This window comes from Trachypithecus francoisi, unplaced genomic scaffold, assembly GCF_009764315.1.
Source record: "Trachypithecus francoisi isolate TF-2019V2 unplaced genomic scaffold, Tfra_2.0 Lachesis_group1, whole genome shotgun sequence".
Classification (NCBI taxonomy): domain Eukaryota; kingdom Metazoa; phylum Chordata; class Mammalia; order Primates; family Cercopithecidae; genus Trachypithecus; species Trachypithecus francoisi.
In genome coordinates, this window is record NW_022681454.1 from 2,992,523 (window position 1) to 3,016,616 (window position 24,094).

Sequence of the window (24,094 nt, forward strand, 5' to 3'; positions counted from 1 at the left end):
TCGAGACCACGGTGAAACCCCGTCTCTCTATTAAAAATACAAAAAATTGGCTGGACGCGGTGGCTCAAGCCTGTAATCCCAGCACTTTGGGAGGCCGAGACGGGCGGATCACGAGGTCAGGAGATCGAGACCATCCTGGCTAACACGGTGAAACCCCGTCTCTACTAAAAATACAAAAACTAGCCGGGCGAGGTGGCGGGCGCCTGTAGTCCCAGCTACCCGGGAGGCTGAGGCAGGAGAATGGCGTAAACCCGGGAGGCAGAGCTTGCAGTGAGCTGAGATCCGGCCACTGCACTCCAGTCCAGGCGACAGAGCGAGACTCCGCCTCAAAAAAAAAAAAAAGAAAAAGGAAAAAAGTCCGCATGCTTTTTAAGATAAAGGAGGCTGGGCACAGTGGCTCACGCCTGTAATCCTAGCATTTTTGGAGGCCAGAAAAAGTGGACACATCACTTGAGGCCATGAGTTTGAGACCAGCCTGGCCGACGTGGTGAAACCCTGTCTCTACTAAAAATACAGAAATTAGCTGGGCATGGTGTGCCTGTAATCCCAGCTACTCAGAGGCTGAGGCAGGAGAATCACTTGAACCCAGGAGGCAAAGGTTACAGTGAGCTGATAACATGCCCCTGCACTCCAGGCGAGAGAATGAGCTTTGTCTCAAAAACAGGAAAAAAAAAAAAAAAAAAAAAAGGATAAAGGAGCTGACTTTAGGAAATAGAAAGCAAGGCTGACTCAGCTTTGCAAAGAAGTGGGTCATAGAGATTTATAGAGACTGGGTGTTGTAGTTCACCATCCATGTAAATGACCCCAGCAATGATTTACTGTTGCTGCTCCCACTACCACTAATGATGGTAATAATGGGGAGATGCCATTTATTGGAAGCTTTATTGTTGACACAGGCTCTTTTCATCCCCACTTAGTCATGAGGAAAACAGGGTGCCCAAAACACCATAGCCAGTTCTTGGCAGAGCTAGGATTTGAACCTAAATCTTATCTGACTTTGGATTTTGTGCTCTTAACCCTGTTATGCTCTACTAAGGCAATCAGGTGAGTTTAGCCTAAGGATCATATTAAGGGAGACAGGATAGATTCAGATGCCTGAAAATTAGATTGTAGAAGGGGGTTAGACTTTGTTCTGTGTTGTATACTAGAGGCAGTGGTGACAAACACAGGAAAACAGATTTCTTCTCAGTGCTAGAAAGAACGTTTTAATCCTTAAGTCTCTCCAGCAGCTGTTTGTCATAGTGCTTCAGCACCCATGACGTAGTGGGCTCTCATTGAGTAGGTGGCCATTTCTTTCCTGAATGACGAAATGAGGGAGGCTGGAGTGAGCATCCCTGTCACCGAAACTAGAACAAGCAGACCCTGGGTGTGCTTCGATTTGGGCCACTACAGAAGAGATCACTATGTGGGTTAGGAAGCTGGACTAAACACCTTAAGTCCTTTTCAACAAACACTCAGCCCCACCTATCTGACCCTAGTTAGGATCTGGGTTCCTTAACCCAGTAGTAAATGTGTTTGAACTTAATCTTTAGGAAGCCTTTTGAGCCTATACCAAAATCATTATAAAAACTAGATTGAATATTTTTGAGGGCAGGTCTCTTCTTTTTTACTGCTGTATTCCTAGTGCCTAGCATATGCTCGATGCACAGTGTAAACCAAATCTGAATTACTGTGGAGAGAAAAACATACTGTATGAAGAGGCAAACCAACGAAGGCAATGAGGATGTAGTGTTGTAGGGACTTAAGAAATGGATTATGCTGGGCACAGTGGCTCACACCTCTAATCCTAGCATTTTGAGAGGCTGAGGCAGGAGGATTGCTTGAGCTCAGAAGTTCAAGACCAGCCTGGGCAACTTAGTGAGACCCCATCTTTACCAAAATAAAAATTTAAAAAATAGCCAGGCTTAATGACTTGTGCCTGTAGTCCCAGCTACTCAGGAGGCTGAGATGTGTGAATCGCTTGAGCCAGGAGGTTGAGGCTGCAGTGAGCGTGATCGTGCCACTGCATTACTGCCTGGGCAACAGAGTGAGACCCCATCTCAAAAAAAAAATAAAAAATGATTGTTCAACATCCTACAGGTTGGTTTTAATTATTATTTTATTTTATTTTATTGACATAGGGTCTTACCTGTCACCCAGGCTAGAGTGCAGTGGCATGATCATGACTGACTGCAACCTCTGCCTCTTGAGTTCCAAGTGATTCTCGTGCCTCAGCCACCTGAGTGGCTAGGACTGCAGGCACCTGCCACCACACGCGGCTAAGTTGTATATTTTATTTTTTTTAGTAGACATGGGGTTTTGCCATGTTGACCAGGCTGGTCCCAAACTCCTGGCCTCAAGTGATCCACCTGTCTTCACCTCCCAAAGTGCTGGGATTATAGGCTTGAGCCACAGTGCCCAGCCTAGGTGTTAAGTATTTTTAAAAATTCATTTTGTCAATGTCTACTGCAGCAAGGAGGAAAAAAAAAGGACGTTCTGTTTGACTTTTCAAAAGTAAGTTTTGGCCAGGCACAGGGACTCATGCCTATAATCCCAGCACTTTGAGAGGCCAAGGCAGGCGGATCAATTGAGCCCAGGAGTTTTTGAGACCAGCCTGGCCAGCGTGGCGAAACCCTGTCTCTATACAAAATACAAAAATTACCGGTCATGGTGTTGTGCACTTGTAGTCCCAGCTACTCGGGAGGCTGAGGTGGGAGGATCACTTGATCCTGGGAGGTAGAAGTTACAGTGAGCCATGATCACGCCACTGCACTCCAGCCTGGGCAGCAGAGTGAGACCCTGTCTCCAAAAAAAAAAATTGTAAGTTTTGGTTTTCATTGTTCTATCCCTGAGGGTGAGACCTTTTTGTCTTTGACACTGGTAGCCACCAGAAAGTGCAATAGAGTAACCCAGCAGTAATGTATTGACCTGTCAGAAGGCTAGTGTGGAACTGTTTTTTTCCTGTATAAAGTCAGTTCCCATGAACGTGAGCAAGAAGCACTTTATATATGTGATAAATTGGTACGATAGAATAATGGAAAGCTTCCAGTACCCCTTAGCTTCGTGACAGGCATTGTGCATGAACACTTCCCTGCATCGCTCACTCTAAACAAACCTGTGAGTTTGTAGCCTGAAAGAGTTGCAAATAATTTCACTTGGATCTTTGCGCTAATTCAGTCATTTTCCCCACAGACCAGAGTGAACTCTGAGCAGGAACACTTCCTCATTGTACCTTTTGGGCTTCTTTACAGTGAAGTGACTGCATCCAGTTTGGTAAGAATGTCCTTCTCTTTGGCAGCTTGTATGTGCAGGTCATATTAGGTCATTTGACATCTTCAGATCAGCTAAATATATAAAACCCAAGAAACAAGAAAGAGCCTGTGTTTTATGTGATGTGTTCAGTTACAGAAAAACCTTTGAGAGAAGTTACAGATATTGTAGCCTTGGGTTTCAGTAGTTTCTAGTTAGGGTAATTTGAAGTCCTCTTGCGGTGGGGTACATTGGCTCACACCTGTAATTCCAGTACTTTGGGAGGTCAGTGCGGGTGGATTGCTTGAGTCCAGAAGTTCGAGACCAGTCTGGCCAACATGACGATACCCCAACTCTACAAAAAAATACAAAAATTAGCCGGGCATGGTGGTGCGCACCTGTAGTCCCAGCTACCTGGGAGGCTGAGGTGGGCGAATTTTTGGAACCTGGGAGGTGGAGGATGCAGTAAGCCGAGGTTGCACCACTGCACTCCAGCCTGGGTGACAGAGCCAGACCGTATCAAAAAAAAGGAAAGAAAAATGAAGTCCTCTTGGTATTTAAATGTTTTGTTTTTAATTTTCAGGTTAAGATCAATCTACAAGGAGATGTAGTGGATCGTGGAAGCACTAATCTGGGAGTAAATCAAGCCGGCTTCACCTTACACTCTGCAATTTATGCTGCACGCCCAGATGTGAAGTGCGTTGTGCACATTCACACCCCAGCAGGGGCCGCGGTGAGTGGCTGCCCTGGTAGCACCTCCAGTTTTAAAGCTGCTTAGTGAAAGGCACTGCACATTTCCTCTGACCTGCCCTTCCTTGTTTATAGTCAGTAAAACTACTTTTGTTGAATATAAAAGAAATGGTTTACCACTAAGTGTGACTTTCTTAAAATAATTTTTTTTTTCTTGTAAGGGATCCATATATCCCATTTAATTTTGACAAACATGTAATAAGTCTGAAAATGCCTATTAGATTTAACAATTAGAAAATTATGGCTGGGCATGGTGGCTCATGCCTGTAGTCACACGGCTTTGGGATGCTGAGGTGGGAGGATTGCTGACCCCAGGAGTTGGAGACCAGCCTGGGCAACATAGTGAGACCCCGTCTGTACAAAAAAAAATTAAAAAGTAACTAGGTGTGATGCATGCCTGTACTCCCAGCTACTTGGGAGGCTGAGGTGGGAAGATTTTTGAACCAAGGAGGTTGAGGTTTCAGTGAGCTATGATTGTGCCACTGAACTCTAGCCTGAGTGACAGTAAGTCCTTGTCTCAAAAAAGTACAATAATAGTAAACAAAACAAAGTTAAAGAGACTTGAGGGAGAGGTAAGATTTCAGGGTGTCAAAGACTGTGGGGAAGTGCAAAATGACAGCAGTAAGCAGACACCTTGTTTGAGAACAAAAATGGGAAAAGAAGGAGAGGGCAAGCTGGGGTGGCGGGTTCAGGGTGCTGTGGGCTCAGGGAAGGGTTTTTGGGGTGCGGGAGACTTGAACATGAGGACAGTCTGTGAGGATGAGCTGGGGAAAGGGAGAGGTTGAAGCCTAGAAACCAACCTGTCCAGCTCCTCGCAGCCATCCAGGGAGACCCAGGCTGGATTGTGACGGGGAGACGAAAAGGAGCGGCTGGGGGAAGAGACACAGGCAGTGCAGGCTGTTAGGAGGCTTGGCTTCCAAGCTGCTCAGGAACCCTCCTCTTGCCCCTTCTGGTATGAACGGGCCACCCTGACAAAGCCCCAGACCCCTCCGTATGAAAGTGCACATGCAGGCTATCTGCTCAAAGTCATGTGAAAGCACAGTACTTGAGAAATATGCTTTTTATCACCAATTCTGTGTAAGGACTTTGGGGTTTATTGAACAACAGATGACCTTATTGATTCAGTAATGCTGTATTTTAATTGATCTTGGGTTTTTTTTTTTGGAGATGGAGTCTTGCTCTGTCACGCAGGCTGAAGTGCAGTGATGCACTCTCAGCTCACTGCAACCTCTGCCCCTTGGGTTCAAGCAATTCTCTTGCCTCAGCCTCCCAAGTAGCTGGGACTACAGGTGCACACCACCACGCCTGGCTGATTTTTGTAGTTTTAGTCAAGATGGGGTTTCATCATGTTGACCAGGCTGGTCTCGAACTCCAGATCTCGAGTGATCTGCCCACCTTGGCCTCCCAAAGTGCTGGGATTACAGGCGTGAACCACCACGCCCAACCTGATCTTGATGTTTTAATGTCATGTGTGTTGGATTATTTGGATGAATATTACCTCTGGTTTGTTTCACTCTGAACGTAAGGTTCTTATGTCAACATCGTGGTTTAATAGATACATCATTGTGTGAATGATGTGATTTTTTTTTCTTGCAAGAATGCATGTCACTCCAGCCACTAAAATGTTTATGGATTTTTAAGAAGTATTAAAGATACTTTTGACAGTATGGTTATGAACAGCTATCATGTAATGTGTTTTTGTTTGTTTTTTTGAGACAGGATCTCACTCTGTCTCCCAGGCTGGAGTGCAGTGGCACGATCTTGGCTCACTGCAACTTCCACCTCCTGGGTTCTAAACGATTCTCCCACCTCAGTCTCCTGAGTAGCTGGGACTACAGGCACATGCCACTTCACCTGGCTAATGTTTGTATTTTTTGGTAGAGATGGGGTTTCACCATGTTGACCAGGCTGGTCTTTAACTCCTGGCTTCAAGTGATCTGCCCGCCTTGGCTCCCAAATTACTGGATTTATGGGCACGAACCACTGCGCCCAGCCTGTTTTTAAAATTACCAAAATAATTTTGCTTGGTAAAGAAATTTCTTGTATGAGAGCTGATACTGTGGAAGGAGTTAAATGTGGTATTGTCTTTTTAGATGAACTTTTCTGTATGGAATTGTTGTACCTAAAGATAGTTTTTGAATCTTTGGAGCCTGTTACTTTAGGGTCATAATGTTGCTGTCTATAGGTCTTGTCTTTAGAAGACCTTCAAAAATGGCATATTCTGAGGCCACTCTGGGGAATTTTAGGAAACTTAAGGACTCTATGAACACTTAGATTTTTCTCTTTGAGAGTCAGTTTTACTTAATTACATGTAGAGAAATTATATAAGAAATTATATATAAATTGTATATATGTAATTATATATATACAAACTTGTATACATTTGCTTTCATCTAATTTTTAGGTGTTTCAATGTTATCTACAACCTAAGATAAAAAGTACACAAAACTTTAGAGCACTTGGAAAACCTCCTCCTTTTTTTTTTTTTTTTTAAGAGATGAGGGTCTCATATGTAGTCCAGGCTGGCTTTGAATTCCTGCATTCAGGATTCCTTCTGCTTCAGCCTCTTGAGTAGCCTCTTGACTACAGATGCATGCCATCACATCTGGTTAATTTAAAAAATATTATTTGTAGAGACGGGGGTCTCTTTGTTGCCCAGGCTGACCTCGAACTTCCGGGCTCAGGTGATCCACCTGTCTTAGCCTCTTGAATGTTGGAATTACAGGTGTGAGCCACCATACCTGACGGGAAGCCTTCTTTTGAAATGTGCTGAGTCCTCAGAGGAGTCTGTGGTCTGCTCCTTGCACTAGATGCAGTGCTCATTGTATAATTAAATCCAGGTTTATACAGCACTTATAATCAGTGGGAAAAAGTCTAGAAAGATGTGGATTTTCTTTTGAAGCTCTCCTAATTTAAGGATAATTTTGTTTTTAAGTGTGAATTGTTAGCACTGGAAGTCAAGTTTGTCTTAAGTTCATAGATTGATTTGTTTTCAAGAAGAGAACAAAAACACTTCCCTTCCTATTTTATTTCTGCGAGGAAAGCATTTACCATATCATTGGTCATTGTGTAACCCCGGCTTTCCTTCTTCATGGCGACCATTTGGTCTCTAGGTCTCTGCGATGAAATGTGGCCTCTTGCCAATCTCCCCGGAGGCGCTTTCCCTTGGAGAAGTGGCTTATCATGACTACCATGGCATTCTGGTTGATGAAGAGGAAAAAGTTTTGATTCAGAAAAATCTGGGGCCTAAAAGCAAGGTCAGTAGGCGTCTAATCTGGTATTTAAAGTACGGCAGAAAGAAGAATAAAGCAAAGGGCCAGTCTTCTTGCCCAGCTCCATAGAGCATTCCTGCTTCCCCTCAGGTTCTTATTCTCCGGAACCATGGGCTCGTGTCAGTTGGAGAGAGCGTTGAGGAGGCCTTCTATTACATCCATAACCTTGTGGTTGCCTGTGAGATCCAGGTAGGGGACAGCCATTCCAATCACTCTGCAGTTTATTTAGATGTGTCTGGGGTTCACATAGATTTTTTGATACTTACTGAGTAGGAGAGGAGTCTTTGAGCAATCTCTTTGCTGAAGATAAGCTCATGCAGTTGGGACTTGATCAGGACAAATGCTGTTTCACTGATTGAAGTTGGCGAAGGATTACTGGACTTTACATTTCTAATTTTTAAATTTTCAAATATGTCCGTCACTACCGTTTATGGAGTACTGGTGTGTACCAGGCCTGGCATCAGGTGCTTAGCGTGTGTCATCTCATACGTGATGTCGTGTGACCCCCCACAGTACCTTTGAAAAAGCAGGCATAAAGAAGTAGAGACTCAGAGAGTTGCCTGCAGCTTACAGCTGTGAGTTCCCCTCTGCTCTGTCAGCCCTTAGTTCATATTCTCCCCTTTGCTTCTTGACTTATGTCTGTGGCGTAGTGAGGTCCCAAGTCCTTTGTAGGATCCTGAAAGGTGCTGTGTTTTCTCATTTCTCTGCCAACTTTGGTGCCCAGTATTTTTGTCATGCTAAAGAAATACATCTGAAAGTAAGCTTGTGATCAGTCTATCACTATGCATTCTACATTTTCTATTCTTACACTCTAGAGATTTGGTTTCTTTTGAAACCTGCATTTTTATTCAAGTCATCTGACCCTTTTGATCTCAGTAAGGAACTCAAGCCATGCTGTGTGTGTTTTGGAAAAGGTTCGAACTCTGGCCAGTGCAGGAGGACCAGACAACTTAGTCCTGCTGAATCCTGAAAAGTACAAAGCCAAGTCCCGTTCCCCAGGGTCTCCTGTAGGAGAAGGCACTGGATCGCTTCCCAAGTGGCAGATTGGTGAGCAGGAATTTGAAGCCCTCATGCGGATGCTTGATAATCTGGTAAGAGTGGTGCCACTACTTGATAATAAACCTTATGTCTAAAAGCACCAGTGTTGGTGTTCTTATAGCAAGTGAGATTGCTGTCTTTATGCAGTATCTGAATATTTTCACCCTCAAAGTCATGAAGAAGCAGTAAATTACAATAAAATATAGAGGTGAAGTGTTCCTGGTATTGTTTTTTTGTTTTGTTTTTTTTTTTTTTGAGAAGGAGTCTCGCTCTGTCGCCCAGGCTGGAGTGCAATGGCGTGATCTCGGCTCACTGCAAGCTCTGCCTCCCAGGTTCACGCCATTCTCCTGCCTCAGCCTGCTGAGTAGCTGGGACTACAGCCGCCCGCCACCATGCCTGGCTAATTTTTTGTATTTTTAGTAGAGACGGGGGTTTCACTGTGTTAGCCAGGATGGTCTCGATCTGCTGACCTCGTGATCCACCCTCCTCGGCCTCCCAAAGTGCTGGGATTACAGGCGTGAGCCACTGCACCCGGCCTATTGTTTTATTATTATTACTATTTTTTGAGATGGAGTCTCGCTCTGTCTCCCAGGCTGGAGTGCAGTGGTCAGATCTCAGCTCACTGCAAGCTCCGCCTCCTGAGTTTTTACGCCATTCTCCTGCCTCAGCCTCCCGAGTAGCTGGGACTACAGGCGCCCGCCACCTCGCCTGGCTAGTTTTTTTGTATTTTTTAGTAGAGATGGGGTTTCACTATGTTAGCCAGGATGGTCTCGATCTCCTGACCTCGTGATCCGCCCGTCTCGGCCTCCCAAAGTGCTGGGATTACAGGCGTGAGCCACTGCACCTGGCCTGTTTTATTTTTTAAAGATAACCTTTGTGTTTGGACTCAGTGGGGACAAGAGCACAGAGAATGTGTAGGCTGCTGGATGACCAGCTGCATCAGCTCAGTCCCCGCCGTCCCACAAGCAAGCGAGAGAAGTGGCGCTTAATAGGTCAGTCAGGTACCTAGGCTTTTGTCTTAACAGCAAGTCCTGGCTGTTTGGGGCCTGATGACTGTGTTACATGGGTATCCACTCCCTGTCCACAGTGTGGGAGCCCCTGAGCTGCTTATTGCAGGGACAGAACCCGGCATGGTCCAGAGGGCAGGCCTATGGGGCCTCCAGCACACAAGGAAAGTGAGCCCACACTGTGATAGGAGGACACGCGGGATGTGTTCTGTGTTACAGGGTTGCCGTGAAGAATTTTATTCTTTTGCAAGGACTGGAGAGAAAATTTTATGTGGAAGGTAGCCCTTGGAAATGATCTCAAAGAATAGGTAGGATCTTAGCCTGAGTTTGAAAGCCTGGGGAAAAAAAAAGGATGACAGCATGAAGAGGCCACAGCACAGCTGCAGACAACGGGAGTGGGGAGATGGGAACATGCACTGTATGGTGCACCTTTCAGGTTCATCTTGACTTTATCAGGATCATTACTCAGTTCCTAGAGCTGTATTAGAACACTGCCCTTGGGGTCTCAGTCCTGCAGCCACATCATCAGACACAGGGCTCTGGAGCAGATCCCTTCCATGCTGCACATCAGACCTTTTAGATGGGGGTCACAGTGGTCCATCCTAACACCACGTGACCTCAAGAGGTGTAGATGTGAGGACATGCCAGTGTGGGGAAAGAAGGCCTCAGAGGGGCTAGTGTCCTTGTATGCTGCCAGCCAGTACTGGACAGGATCACAGATCACAGATGAGATGGGTGGCTTCAGGAGGCAGGAAGTTTAACTTTCCTGAAGGTGTGGAATAAAGAGAATTCATTGGTCTGATTCAGGCTATGTTAAATGTTACTGAAATTCTTTGCACTTGTGATGAATATTATCTGCTAGAAAGGAAAAACTGAGGGTTTTCTGCCTGGGTGCGATAGTCAATCAGTGGAGTAGACTCAATCAGTGACAGAGGAACAGAGAAGGCAGAGTCTAGCGTAACTTTTCAAAGTTCATATAATCAGTAAGATTGATTGCATTAATTGACTGTCTACTATTGAGTCATGAACGGGACACAGTTCTTGCCCTCAGGAGTTTATGACCTAATAAGGGAGATGGACAAATGAATCCCAAATGAGCCCTGCCCCTGTGATCTGTGCAGTCATAGGCATGATGAGAGCTTGCAGGCAGAGGTGGGTGCTGATTGGTCAAGGAAGTAGGAAGAGGAGCAAGAACTCACGAAGAAGGCTGAAGAAGCACTTAGAGTTGGGTGGCCAGCCAGGGTAGTGAAGCTGCAGGAACTCACAGCTGGAGAAAAAAACTTGAGAGTGGGACAGCCATGGCCCAGGTGTGTGTCAGGAGCTAGGTCATTCAGCATGGCTGCACAAGGTGAGGAGGGCTGGGGTTGGACCAGTTACACAGCCCCTGCCTCCTGGTAAATACGGCAACATTTCGCTGCTCTTCTACTTAAAGTCAGTGTAAGGAAGAGGGGAGAGGGGGTCAGAATGCACAGCAGCCACCAGAGACTGCGCTGAAAGCACGTCCTAGAGGGGAAGGTCAAAATCAGGCAGAAACTCTGATTTGGTAGGGAAGGAAGAGAAGGATGAATGATTAATAAGTAAAACATTCATTACAAAAAGCATGATGAATGTTTATTCAGTGTCCTTAATGTGTACAAATTGTTTTAATATTAGAAGGCCATATAATTTATGAGAAATAAACTAGACAGGAATCACTAATCATAGTCCATGTTTTAATTTAGCATTGGGATTGGCATATATGTTGTTTGCTAATAACTAAGTAGAGAATAGTTGCCAATTTCCATACTATAATGTATATTGCAACTGAGCACAGTGGCTCATGCCTGTGATCCCAGCACTTCAGGAGGCTGAGGTGGGAGACCAGGAGCTTAAGACCAGCCTGGGCAACATAGCGAGACTCCTCTCCACAAAAAATAAAAAAATTTCAAAAAGAGAGATATATTTCATTGGAACTTCTACAGTTAGAAAAAAATGCTAAATTGTTCCCCCCACAAAAAAAAGTCAAGATACAATTTCAGTTTCTCAAAGAAGGAACAAATCCATATATATTTTTTTTCTTTCTTTCTTTTTTTGGTAGAGACAGGATCTCATCATGTTGCCTAGGCTGGTGTTGAACTCCTGGGCTCAAGCAGTCCTCCCACCTCAGCCTCCCAAAGTGTTGGGATTACGGGTGTAAACTACCATGCCTGACCCAAATCCGTATTTTTAACTACAAGCCAGGTAGTAGTTCTGAGGTCTGAGTATTACTTCTGATTTTGGTTTAACAGCATTTAAAGGGGAAGAATAAAGAAAAATCCATATGGTGTCAGGAAAAAATGATGTTGATGAGTCCTGGGTGGTTTATTCTGAAGTTACGGAGATTACTGAGTCCTGGCTCTTTAAGCAGGAGGAAACTTGAATTAATAAGAACTGTGTTTTTCTGCAGATAGTCTTTATGGCAGAGTCATTATCTTTTATTATTCCTCAACAAAGCATGCTCAGAAATGGGAAAATTGCCAGTACAGACATTTACCTTATCTTTCTGAGGATAATTATGAAAATAAAACCCAAAACAACTCCATTAGTGATTGTTATTACCTTTTTAAAAAAATGTAGGCCAGGCATGGTGGCTCATGCCTGTCATCCCAGCACTTTGGGAGGCCAAGGCAGGCGGATCACCTGAGGCCAGGAGTTCAAGACCAGCCTGGCCAACATGGTGAAACCCCTTCTTTACAAAAATTAGCCAGATGTGGTGGAGGGTGCCTGTAATCCCAGCTACTCAGGAGGCTGAGGTAGAAGAATCGCTTGAACCCGGGAGGCAGAGGTTGCAGTGAGCCAAGGTCGAGCCACAGCACTCCAGCCTGGGTTTCAGAGCGAGACTCCATCTCAAAGAAGACTCCATCTCAAAAAAAAAAATTAAATAAGTAAATAAAATTACGGGGGACCGGGCATGGTGGCTCATGTCTGTAATCCCAGCACTTTGGGAGGCTGAGGCAGGCAGATCATCAGGTCAGGAGATCAAGACCGTCCTAGCTAACACAGTGAAACTCCATCTCTACTAAAAATGCAAAAAATTAGCTGGGTGTGGTGGCACGTGCCTGTAATCCCAGCGACTTGGGAGGCTGAGGCAGGAGAATCGCTTGAACCCGGGAGGTGGAGGTTGCAGTGAGCCAAGATGGTGCCACTGCACTCCAGCCTGGGCAGCAGAGTAAGACTCTGTCTTGAAAAAAAAATTAAATTAAAAAAAATTAAAAAAATATATTGACAGAGTGATTAGTAATGAAGGTGGCCCCCCAAAAAGAGCAGAGGGGAGAGAGAATTCTGAATTGAGAGGTATGTTTCTAGAGTACCACAGCCAGCAGGGCACGGGCCACTGAAGTTTCTTGTATATCTGGCCCCATGCAGTCCTTCCAAGTCCTAATTCTCTTGTGATGTATTGTGAAGGTGCTGTGAGTGACTTGGTTCAGGTGCGAATCTGTTAGATTGTTTAGCAGACAGCTCTTCAGCATCCCCTATATTACCTGTCTGTGCTGTGCAACAAATCACTACAGACCTGGCGACTTCGAGCAGCAGCCATTTATTTCCCGGCTTCTATGGGGCAGGAGTCCAGGCACAGTGAACTCAGCCTAGGGTCTCATAAAGGCTGCATTCGGGGTGTTGGCTAGGGCTGGTTCTCATTATGAGATTTGACTCGGAGGATCTTCATCCAGGCTCTTCTAGACCGGGGACAGAATTCCTTTTCTCAGGGCTGAAGCATTCTTGGCAGCTTTGCTTCTTCAGATCCAGCAGTGGAGAAGAGACTCTTATAAGACAGCGCTACACTCTTCTATGATACAGCCCATCATCACCTTTTGTGAATTCCACTACTTAGAAGCAAGTCAGACATCTCACCCATGCTCAAGGTGGGAGGGGATTACAGGAGCTGGGGGCCTGGGGCCACTATGAAGTCTGTCTGTCACATTTAACAAGTGCTAAGCACTGGCCAGGAGACATGCAGAGGATACCGTCCTTGCCCTTATAGATGCTGTCTGTGGGAGGACTCTGCAGACGAGTTGGTCCAGTAGAGGCGTGAAGTAAGTGGGGCCGTCTTTTACCACAGAACACATGGTCATGAGGCAGAGCTGGAGGTGAATTTGGATGTTGTTGTATTCAGATGTAAAGTAATTTTGCTGAGAACCAGTTGTTATGAATATACTTATTTACCTTACTTACCTAAAGATTATCACAGTATTTAAACTGTAACTTAAGAGGTAAAAGTCTATTAAGTAGGTTGATGAATATAACCTGCACAGTAGCTGGCAGCAAGTAAGCCCTGTTTGGGTGTTCAACTTTAATTTTCTGCTGAAATATGTAAGCAAGAGAGTGCACCTACCGCAAGTGTTCAGTTTGTTTTTTAAAAACCGAACCCTCTGTATAACCAGCAGTCAATAAGAGCAACGGTAGCAGCACCTCAGAACACCCCCAGCACCTCCTTCAGTTCACTTGTCCCATCCCAGGGGTGACAACTGTCCTGTCTCCCAGGACAACCAAAACAAAGGTTGTTTTGCATCTTCTGCACTTTTAATGAATGGAGTTACATGGTCTATGTTCTTTGCAGCTTGGTGTCTCTCACTCAGCTTTGCCTTCAGGAGAGTCGTCCACGTGGTTGGTTTGGAGCACATTGTGTCTCTCTAGGCCGTCTTATGGAGACAGTACACTATCCATCTCCTATATGGATGGACCTTTGGGTTGTTTCCAACTGTGGTTTACGAGGAGTAGGGTTGCTCTTCACATTTTAATACCTGGCTTTTTGGTGAACATGTTTGCTTCTGTTGGGTATAAAATTAGGAGTGGAATTGCTGAGTCATAGGGTATGCATGTGTTCAACTTTTGTGGATATTTCCACATGATTTTCCAAAGTGGAACTCTGTTTTGAGATCTGGAATATTGACTGTCTTTCACTCTCCTTGGACCCTAGGGCTACAGAACTGGCTACCCTTATCGATACCCTGCTCTGAGAGAGAAGTCTAAAAAATACAGCGATGTGGAGGTTCCTGCTAGTGTCACAGGTTACTCCTTTGCTAGTGACGGTGATTCGGGCACTTGCTCCCCTCTCAGACACAGTTTTCAGAAGCAGCAGCGGGAGAAGACAAGATGGCTGAACTCTGGCCGGGGCGATGAAGCTTCCGAGGAGGGGCAGAATGGAAGCAGTCCCAAGTCGAAGACTAAGGTGTGGACGAACATTACACACGATCACGTGAAACCCTTGCTGCAGTCTCTCTCGTCCGGTGTCTGCGTGCCAAGCTGTATTACCAACTGCTTGGTCTGTGCCTACCTTACTGTTCATAGTTAGATGACGTAGAGCAAGTTGGGTAGCTGGGGCTTCGGAGGCTTTGGGAATCCAGCCTTTCTGACCCAGGTGTAAAGCGAACCTTCCTTATTCACTTTCTTGTAGTCGGAACCTAAGTCCACTGAATGCATTACTCAAATCCGGGTAATACTGTCTACTTGAAACTGCTTAAGATGTAATGTGACTCCGCAGTAGTTCCAGTGTATCTCCATTTATAGCAGAAATACAAAATAGTGTACATGTATTAACCTACAAATAGGAGCTCTTCTGATTTAATTCAAATTGTATTCAGGGACTCTTAATATTTCATGCACAAAAAGACACTTCAGTCCTAAACCTCATATTTTAGTGTTGTGGACTCCAGTGGTTTCAAGTCACTAAAGTTTCTTCTTTAAGTCTTCAGTGTTTTCTTAAGCAGTTTTCCCTCGTGGCTCCCTGGCGTGTTCTCTGCTGACCCTTGTCCCCTGCCCTTAGTGTTACTCCCCTGCTTTCTATCCCAAAGCCTCCGAATGCACACCCCCAGCTGCCCTCTGCATGGACTGTTGCATGTGAGTAGACGGCCATAGTGGTGAGTCATCTTCTGACTCCTGCTGGGTGCGGCATGACCCAAGTGCAGCGCAGGCCATCTGCAGGCACCAGCGACAGACGCTGCAAGGGTGCTTCGTTTCAGCGGTAATGCCGCTCCGTTACCGTTTGCCCTGAGAGGTGCTCCCATGTCGTGGTGCTGAGACTTCCTCTGAAGATCGGTCTTTACTCCTCCCGTAACCTACCTCTAACAGTCCACCCAGCTCTGCTTTAAACTGTAGAAGAGGCCCATTTCCAGAAGCCCCTGGGATGGAGGAGACAGAGGCTGAAGCAGACTCATCTATGCATGACTAGTTCATTAGGAATTCAGTTGAAGTTAGATTCGATGCTCCTAAAACCTGGGCAACCAAATACTACATAAAGCGGGGCTTTCTTTTCCCTTCTGACAGTGCTTTACTTTATAGATTTATTTAAAGAAAAAACTTGTATCTTCCCCAGGTGGTCCTGGTGTTTTCCTGATGCAGTTGGTGAGAAGCCTCTGTGCTCCTGAGCGGCCATGGCACCTGGGCAGGGACCCTGTGTGGCCGTGGGGCTCCGAGCGTGGGAGTGCGTCTCTCCTCTTCTCTCCTCCCTCCTTGTCTCCTTTCCCCCTTTCCTGTCTTCCCCTTTTCTTTCATTTGTTTATTTTTTAGTTGTTTCACTTGTTCAAGGAAGTGGGCCTTATTAAAAAAAAAAAAACAAAAAACCCAAAACACCTTTCTGTGGCTGATGGGAAGGAAGCACAGTGCTGAGTTGCCGTGAGGAATTTTCCCCAAGTGTTTAGGCAGCAGCACTAGCTGTATGTACCGTTAGCAAAACAACTAAGTCACTTTAGGCCTTTTAGGCAATGTGTACATCCAAGGGGAGGCCTGGCTCCGCATGTAAATTTGTTTCTTACTGTTCTGGAGGGATACAGATTCCATGCAGTGCTCCCAGGTTGGTATCTTTTCATTTATAATGACTGTTGTTACTTTTTCAAATGTGTTCAAGTTTCTGAGGTTGCTGTTTGAATGTTTTGACTAAAAATTATTTTTAATAAAACGCTGGAGTTGTTTTTATCTGAGAAGATAACCATCAGTGAGTACCCACAGCTCCATGCCCATTCCACACTCTCCTCGCAGTGGCTCAGCATTTGACGGTTTTGTTGCTTTTTTTTAAAGTTGTATGGTTTATGGCTATCTTACTGCCTCTCGAAAGTATTCTGAAAGGCATAACATTTGCTCTCGAAGATGGGCTTGTTTTAATGTTCAGTGCCTACTCATGCCTTAGAATTTGATGAAAAATCTCAAATTTGATTGGAGATCCAAAAAAAAATTATGAGTGGAAGGCTGAGCATGCTGACGAGATGCACTGATACTAAAACAGCCTTTAAATATTAAGGACTCATGAAGCGCTTCAAGTTTGTTTGGGATATTTTTGTAACACTCAAAAATATTAAGTTATATAAAATATTCGACATCACCAAACTCTTCTTCCAGGTAGCTACTGTGTAAGTGTCTGTACAGTAATTTTCTTGGGTTGAAATAGTTACGCAGACAGTGCATTCTGATGCTGTCATTTATTTTAACACAAAACTTTGGTGATGCCCACTCTTGCCTCACGGTGCAGGCTCCTCCCTACCCTCGGGTAGCAGCATCACATTGCTTTTCATGACCCTGTCATCTCATGCTTCCAGTTGGCTTTGGTGTTGGATGATTTTCAGAGCGGTGAACCAATGGTCTCTGAGGGGCCTCCCCTGCTGGTCCCAGGGTTATGGGGCTCAGCTCTGTCGTCAGCCTACCTTGTGACCCAGATTCAGCTGGGCTTTCCAGATGGTCCTTTTCCATCAGTCATGACTTTGACTTCCACTATTAACTGATCTTCATGTGGCTGCATCCTGCTCCCATGGCGACTCTGCTGAGTGACCCAGAAGATGTGGTCATTGGTTCATTCCTCTCTGTGATGTTCAGTGCATGACCAGATGTGAGATAAACTGAATAGATTGGATGCTATGTCACTTATTGTTGTCATAATTCTGACTTTTCAACTGTTCTTGATATTACAGTGGACTAAAGAGGATGGACATAGAACTTCCACCTCTGCTGTCCCTAACCTGTTTGTTCCATTGAACACTAACCCAAAAGAGGTCCAGGAGATGAGGAACAAGGTGTGTCCTGCGTCGGCACTCAGTGGGGGCTTGGGTGTGGGATTGGAAGGGATGCCAGCTGCTTTGGTGGGGGGGGGGTGTGCTTGCTTCTAGCAGAGGACATCTGCTGTTATTGCCACTGTTGTAACTGAAGCCATCTCTTCCCACTGCTGCTGTTCTACCATCAGTGTGAAGTATGAGCAGCAGACATCTTTTTTGGGCCCTGTTGAAATTTGAACTGATATTTGCTCACAGGTCAGAACTGGAAGCTGCAAACCTGTTCTTAACAAGAGCAGACTCCTGTCCCTGATTTTCAGGGTTCATTCAAAGACTTGTGAGTGGCATTTGGTTTATCAGAGCAGGAGCCCTGCCAGTGCTCACATCACTAGACAACGGACATGCAGAGAGTTAATGACAGTGAGAGATAGGTGCCCTGCCCAAGCATCTGAAAGATGTGGGGAGCTGGGAATAGTCTCCATCCCTGCAGACCAACACCCCACTAAGCAGGCATGGTGCTCACTCAGAACACTTGGGGCCATCCTGCCTGCGTAGGGCACGGGGAGAGCTGAAGTGTAGCTTCCATGTGGCTGGGACCCAAGTGCACGGCAGCATGGCTCCCAGGCAGCATGACTGCTCAGGACCGCTGATATGTGCCTCTCCTTCCTATCCTCAGATCCGAGAGCAGAATTTACAGGACATTAAGACGGCTGGCCCTCAGTCCCAGGTTTTGTGTGGTGTAGTGATGGACAGGAGCCTCGTCCAGGTGAGAGCCCAGAGTGTCTCTGACATTAGTGGGTGGTGGCTGTGTGACCGCCTTCTCCAAAGTTATTCTGAAATTGAGAGAGTGACTTTATGAGGTAAGTATTCTAGGCAACCAGTTACCTTTGTTAAAACCTTCATGATGAGAAATAGTCCAGGCACTTTTCCTTGAGTTCTAGATGGAGCGAGCATGCTGAGGGCTGTGTCCACCCGTCTGGTCCCCCCCCTTGTAATGCATGCATATATGAGGGTGGCCCATACACCACCAGCTTTGGGGCTTAGATTTGGCCCGGGTTCAGCAGCATTCTGTGTAAGGTGCTAGGAGAGGGTGGGTTTAAGGGACTCTTGTTGTGGTACATATTGCTGTCTGCAACGAAGTGCTGCTTGGGTTGCAGAGGGCTGGGTGCCTGTAAATGTGGTGCACATTCACACACATTTCTACAAAATGACTCTACCTTGTGGCATTGAAGATAATTGTGTAAGTAGTTATCTCTGAAAACTAATATGCCACCTAATGCTTTAACACCTGACTCTGCAGGAGTAGACGATTGTTGGATTTGGCCAGCCGTGGTCCTGGTTTCGTGTTCAGTGTCTGCACGTCCCGCCATCATCACCGCCACATTTACTGTTGACAGCTGTCCCTGCTGCATGCTCTTAGCCAGCTCCATCCTGTGCTCTCAGTTGATACTTCACAGGCTGGGCCTGGTGTGCTCTGGTGACTCAGTTTACTGTTTCAGGATGCACCTCTCTCTGACTGTACGGAAACTATCGAAGGGCTCGAGCTTACAGAGCAGACCTTTAGTCCCGCTAAATCTCTCTCTTTTAGAAAGGTACTCACCGCCCTGTCCTCACTACCTGTCTATGCGCCTTGCTCCCCTCCCCTCCCCCCTCCCTGTCTCCTCTCTTCAGGCATTGTCTTAGTTACTGAAGTAGCTTCAAATGGCTCTTTAAACTGTTTATGAGATTGTACAGAAGGTTCTGTTCTACCTGCTCGATTCTTTAATTAAAACACTTGGTATGAGGTGTGATAACAATCTCCAGCATTCGAAGTTGTTGCTGAGAAATGGCCAGTCTGAGCGATATGGTGCATTTCTGCAGTTCCGCATAGGACTTTGCCTTCTCCACGATGCTGACTGCAGACAGGCTCTTCTGGGCAGTCTGTTGTTGGCAGCGGCCACTCCTGAGTGCCCTTCCACCCTCGCTGGTTCAGCTTTGACTGTAAATGTCATGAATGTAGCCACTGGAGGTCATATCATTGAAAGATGTCATTTCAGAGGAATGGGAATTCAGACAGTCTTTGTCAGCCCTTGTTGATAAAATGTATTTATTTACCTCAAAAATAAACCCTAAATAACATTTTTAAATGCCGCAGAGCAGAAAGACTTAGGAGAGTTTGAAACCCCACATCGTAATTTCCCTCTGTGCATGCGTATCTAGTGTGTGCAGTAGGTGGAAGATCTGTCTGAACCCACCCACATAGAAGGAAACCTTCCCTAAGCATTAGGCTGCTAGTGTGCAGGAGCTGGTGCCCTGGGCAGAAAGTGCCTGACCGCATGGTTGAGTCTTAGCTGAGAGGCATGGTTATATTCTTGTCAAAGGAAATTTCCAGAACCGTCTCTTTCACTTGACACACCTTCATTGAGATGCACATGTCACTTTAGTGGTGTTCCAGTTCCCATATAGAAGCGGGTTTGTAGCAAAGATTCTGTATTCCTGTCTGTAATCCCTGCTAATAACATTATTTTGCATATTTACTTATTAATTCCACAGGTCCTGTTTTTCCCTGTGCTTAGAGCGTACTTCCGGCTGCCATTCTTGGAAGAACTTCTCAGAGCAGGGGAGAAAGATGACTCTGCCTGTTGCTTGTTTTTCATCTTTTGGCACTTTGTTGCAGTCTTGTCAGTTATTCTTTCTCTCAGGTGTGTGAGGGCTGTGCAGGCCGTGAGCCCAGCTGGCCTCCTGTGTATAGCCCACATGAGGGCAGCACTGAGGACCTTGTTAGGGCTCTTCAGACAGCAGCCTGGGTCGCCGTGTTCAACCACCAGTTACAGCTTTGTGTGCTCTGTCCCAGTGGTATTCAGATGTGGGTGTGTGTCACAGTCACCCGGGTGTTTCCTGAACGACAGAGGTAGGGTCTCTACTTTCTGAACACCATGCTCTCTGCGAGTGCTGCATCCAGGTGTAATTAGAGAATACCACTGTACACTGACACCACAGGAAGAGAGGTTGACCCCTGGACAGAAATCCTTGTTCCAGCTTTGTGTTTTCTCTGCCTCCTTGTATCTGAAGTTCACTTTTGCACCCTTGATCTTTATCCCACACTGGCTAAAATACCCTCTTTTTGGTGAGAATGTGCTTTGGCTCCATGGGAGTCCTTTACTGGGCGATTGTTCCACTTCCTTTCACGTGAACCTCAAAGCACAGACAGTCTTGCTCCTTTTGGAACATGGAGCTGCATGTTAAGAAGCTGAATTTCTCCTTGACCAAGCAAGGAGGACTGTGTCCTACACACTCCCCTCCCCAGTGCGGCGAGCACGTAGAAGCCTGCTTCCCATCTGAGAACCTGAGGAATGGGTATTTGGGACTTAGGGAGCTGGGGATTTTCTGGAAAGGACTTTCCTTTGCCTTCCATTTCTCCCTCACTGGCGATGGCCATTCCCACAGTGCAAGTGTTGCCTTCTGACAGAAGAAGGGACAGTGAGTCAGAGTTCAAACAGGAGTTCTAAGCCCAGCCGAAGGCTGTGTTGACTTTCCTTTGGGTGTCATAACATGTAACCTGAAATACATATACATATATATGTATTTTTTGAGACAGGGTCTCACTCTGTTTTCCAGGCTGGAGTGTGGTTGGGCTATCTTGGCTCACTGCAGCCTCCGCTTCGCAGGCTCAAGCAATCCTCCCTCCTCCCACCTCAGCCTCCTGAGTAGCTGAGACTACAGGTGCACATCACCACACCTGGCTAATTTTTGTATTTTTTTGTAGAGACTGGGTTTGGCCATGTTGCCCAGGCTGGTCTTAAACTCCTGAGCTCAAGCAGTCCACCTGACTCAGTCTCCCAAAATGCTGGGATTTTAGGGCGTGAGCCACCTCATCTGGCATAACCTGAAATAATTTTGGCTGCCTTCTGGATTGAATTTTAAGTGAAATGAAGGATTAGAGATGAAGATGTGTGTCTACACTGCAAGCTGTTCAGTCCAGGGAAGGACTCTGTGTTCCCATGTGCACCTCACTGGGGGCTGTTCCCTGCCACCCTTCATGCTGTGTGGTAGAAATGCAGAGGGGCAGTAAGCTCAGCCCTTGGTTCTCTCACTGACCTGTGTTGAGCACCTAACCTGTGCATGGTCCAGCACTGGGAATGCCAGTCCAGATCCAAGTCGGCCCTGCTTGTAGATGAAAACCTGATGCTCAGAGAGGTCAGCCACTAGCACAGTTTGCACAACCTCAGGCGGAGCTGTTGTTCCACCCAGGCTGCCTCAGTCAAGTACAGAAAGTGTTACTGGGCCTGTGTTTTGCCTTAGAGCCTTGTCAGGTGACAGGGAGGTGAGGGGAGTGGCAGGAAGGGAAGCTAGGTACATCCTGGTTTCCTGCCTGGGTTGTCCACGAGTGGCGTATGTTTCTCTGCATCTCAGTCATTTCTCTGTGTCCTTTCTTGCAGAGGAATGTGATTCTCTGTTCCCGTAACTGGTCTTGACAGCAGCTTGGCCCTTAGCTGTGGTCTTTGGAGGAGGGCGCTCTCCACCACTGGAGGCAGGGACCTGCTGCACTGTGCCTCGGGCTTCGGCTGTTTTAGTATGAGAGAGCCCCGCTTGTCCTTTGGGGCATCAAAATTGGGAACAAGGGCTTTGGTGTCTCTGTGCCAGTGGATTTTATTTTTATTTTGAGACAGCATCTTACTCTGTGGCCCAGCCTGGAGTGCAGTGGTGCAATCATGGCTCACTGCAGCCTCTACCTCTCAGGCCAAAGGAATCCTCCCACCTCAGCCTCCTCAGTAGCTGGACTACAGGCGCATGCTACCACACGTGGCTAATTTTTAAATTTTTTGTAGAGATGAGGTCTCACTATGTTACCCAGGCTGCTCTTGAACTCCTGGGCTCAAGCAATTCTTCTGTCTTGGCCTCCCAAACTGCTGGGATTATAGGCATGAGCTGTGGTGCCTGGCTGATAGTCGATTCTTTTTGTTTGTTTGTTTGAGACAAAGCCTTGCTCTCTCGCCTAGGTTGCAGTGCAGTGGCGCAATCTTGGCTCACCTCAACCTCTGCCTCCCGCGTTCAAGTGATACTTTTGCCTCAGCCTCCCAAGTAACTGGGATTACAGGTGCCCACCACCACGCCTGGTTAATTTTTTTGTATTTTTAGTAGAGACGGGTTTTCGCTGTGTTGGCCAGGGTGGTCTTGAACTCCTGACCTCAGGTGATCTACCCGCCTCAGGTTCCCAAAGTGCTGGGATTATAGGTGTGAGCCACTGTGCCTGGCCTGATAGTTGATTCTTGATATTTGATTCCTTTACTGATTTTAACCATTTGATTGAAATAAACTTACGCATTTCTCTTGTGTCACCTTCTCATTTCACTGGCAGTGATATCGGGATGCAGGTGCAGCCAGCCAAACTGCCTTTGCTGGGATACCGTCTCTAGGGTGCCACCGTGTGAGGGCTCTTAGCAGTGGACAGCCCAGCCGGTCCTCCTTCAGATAGTGAGGCAGGCTCTGGTCAGGGAAAGACTTGGCTCAGGCCACAGAGCTAACACATGGCAGACAGGACTCAGTTTCCTGTCTTGGTGAGGTAGGGCAGCCTCTTTTTTTTTTTTTTTTTTTTTTTTTTTTTGAGACGGAGTCTCGCTCTGTCGCCCAGGCTGGAGTGCAGTGGCCGGATCTCAGCTCACTGCAAGCTCCGCCTCCCGGGTTTACGCCATTCTCTCGCCTCAGCCTCCCGAGTAGCTGGGACTACAGGCGCCCGCCATCTCGCCCGGCTAATTTTTTGTATTTTTTTAGTAGAGACGGGGTTTACCGTGTTAGCCAGGATGGTCTCGATCTCCTGACCTCGTGATCCGGCTATCTCGGCCTCCCAGAGTGCTGGGATTACAGGCTTGAGCCACCGCGCCCGGCCGGTAGGGCAGCCTCTTAACGAAAAGTCAGTGGGCCTTGAGTCAGACCTGGTTCAGAAGAGGGTTCCCCTTGACCTATTGACTGTCGAGCGTCTCCAGGCTCCCGGGCAAAGGTTGCCTATTCCAGCAGTCCATCTGTCCCTCCCGGGGTTCTGGGCTCTGGGCTCTGTGTCACTAGTCAGCTCCGGGTACGCAGCATGCTAGTTGGTAACCTCTCAGCCCATCCCAGTCAGTCCAGGCTCTCCCGTCTCTGCTTGAGGAGCAGTCGGCCCGGGTGAGTTGAATTTCCAAAGTCAGCCCTGCTAGGACACTCACTATCTCTGGTGTTCAACCCTCACTGAGAGGAGCACTAAAGGACCAGGCCTGGCATCCAAAGAATTGTGGATTCTCCTGTTTTTATTTGGTTTTGGAAGCTGTCATTCAGTCATGTGCATGTGTGTAAGTGCTGGGTAACTGTCTTAGAAGTGAGCTCCAGGGTAGCCGGGCGAGGTGGCGGGCACCTGTAGTCCCAGCTACTCGGGAGGCTGAAGCAGGAGAATGGCGGGAACCCGGGAGGCGGAGCTTGCCATGAGCTGAGATTGCGCCACTGCACTCCAGCCTGGGCGACAGTGCGAGACTCCGTCTCAAAAAAAAAAAAAAAAGAAAAGAGCTCCAGGGAATTGGGGGACATTTTCCTGCCCCTGGCCCAATCAGGCTGCACTGTGGGCACAGCACTGTGCTGGGACAGGTGGCTGTGAGTGGACCTCACCCCCTGACACCCACCCGGCCCACTGTGTTGGCCTCAGGCTCCCTCCTGCTTTACGATTGGTGTGATCTGTGAGCCGCCTTTGTGCTTCGCTTTGCTTTCTTCTTTTTTTCTTTGGTACAGATGTTCAGTTTTCCAGATTCCTCAGCTAAACACTGGTGTCTTGGGACATTTTGTTATCTCTGAATGTTTTGGG

General features: G+C 46.7%; 1 protein-coding gene across 12 annotated transcripts in view; it reads left to right on the forward strand.

Moving 5' to 3' along the window:
• The window catches only part of ADD1 (adducin 1), a 94,759-nt gene that overhangs the window by 55,360 nt on the left and 15,305 nt on the right, over window positions 1-24,094 (forward strand). For 4 of the 12 annotated variants that reach the window (XM_033213520.1, XM_033213527.1, XM_033213522.1 and 1 more), the window contains exons 5-13: window positions 3,172-3,252; window positions 3,812-3,961; window positions 7,092-7,235; window positions 7,341-7,439; window positions 8,165-8,341; window positions 14,232-14,576; window positions 17,212-17,313; window positions 17,966-18,055; window positions 18,789-18,881. In XM_033213520.1, the coding sequence (XP_033069411.1) occupies window positions 3,172-3,252; window positions 3,812-3,961; window positions 7,092-7,235; window positions 7,341-7,439; window positions 8,165-8,341; window positions 14,232-14,576; window positions 17,212-17,313; window positions 17,966-18,055; window positions 18,789-18,881 (1,281 nt within the window). The remainder of the gene's footprint in view (window positions 1-3,171; window positions 3,253-3,811; window positions 3,962-7,091; window positions 7,236-7,340; window positions 7,440-8,164; window positions 8,342-14,231; window positions 14,577-17,211; window positions 17,314-17,965; window positions 18,056-18,788; window positions 18,882-24,094) is intronic. The other 8 variants (XM_033213525.1, XM_033213530.1, XM_033213531.1 and 5 more) reach the window with 3 other exon arrangements.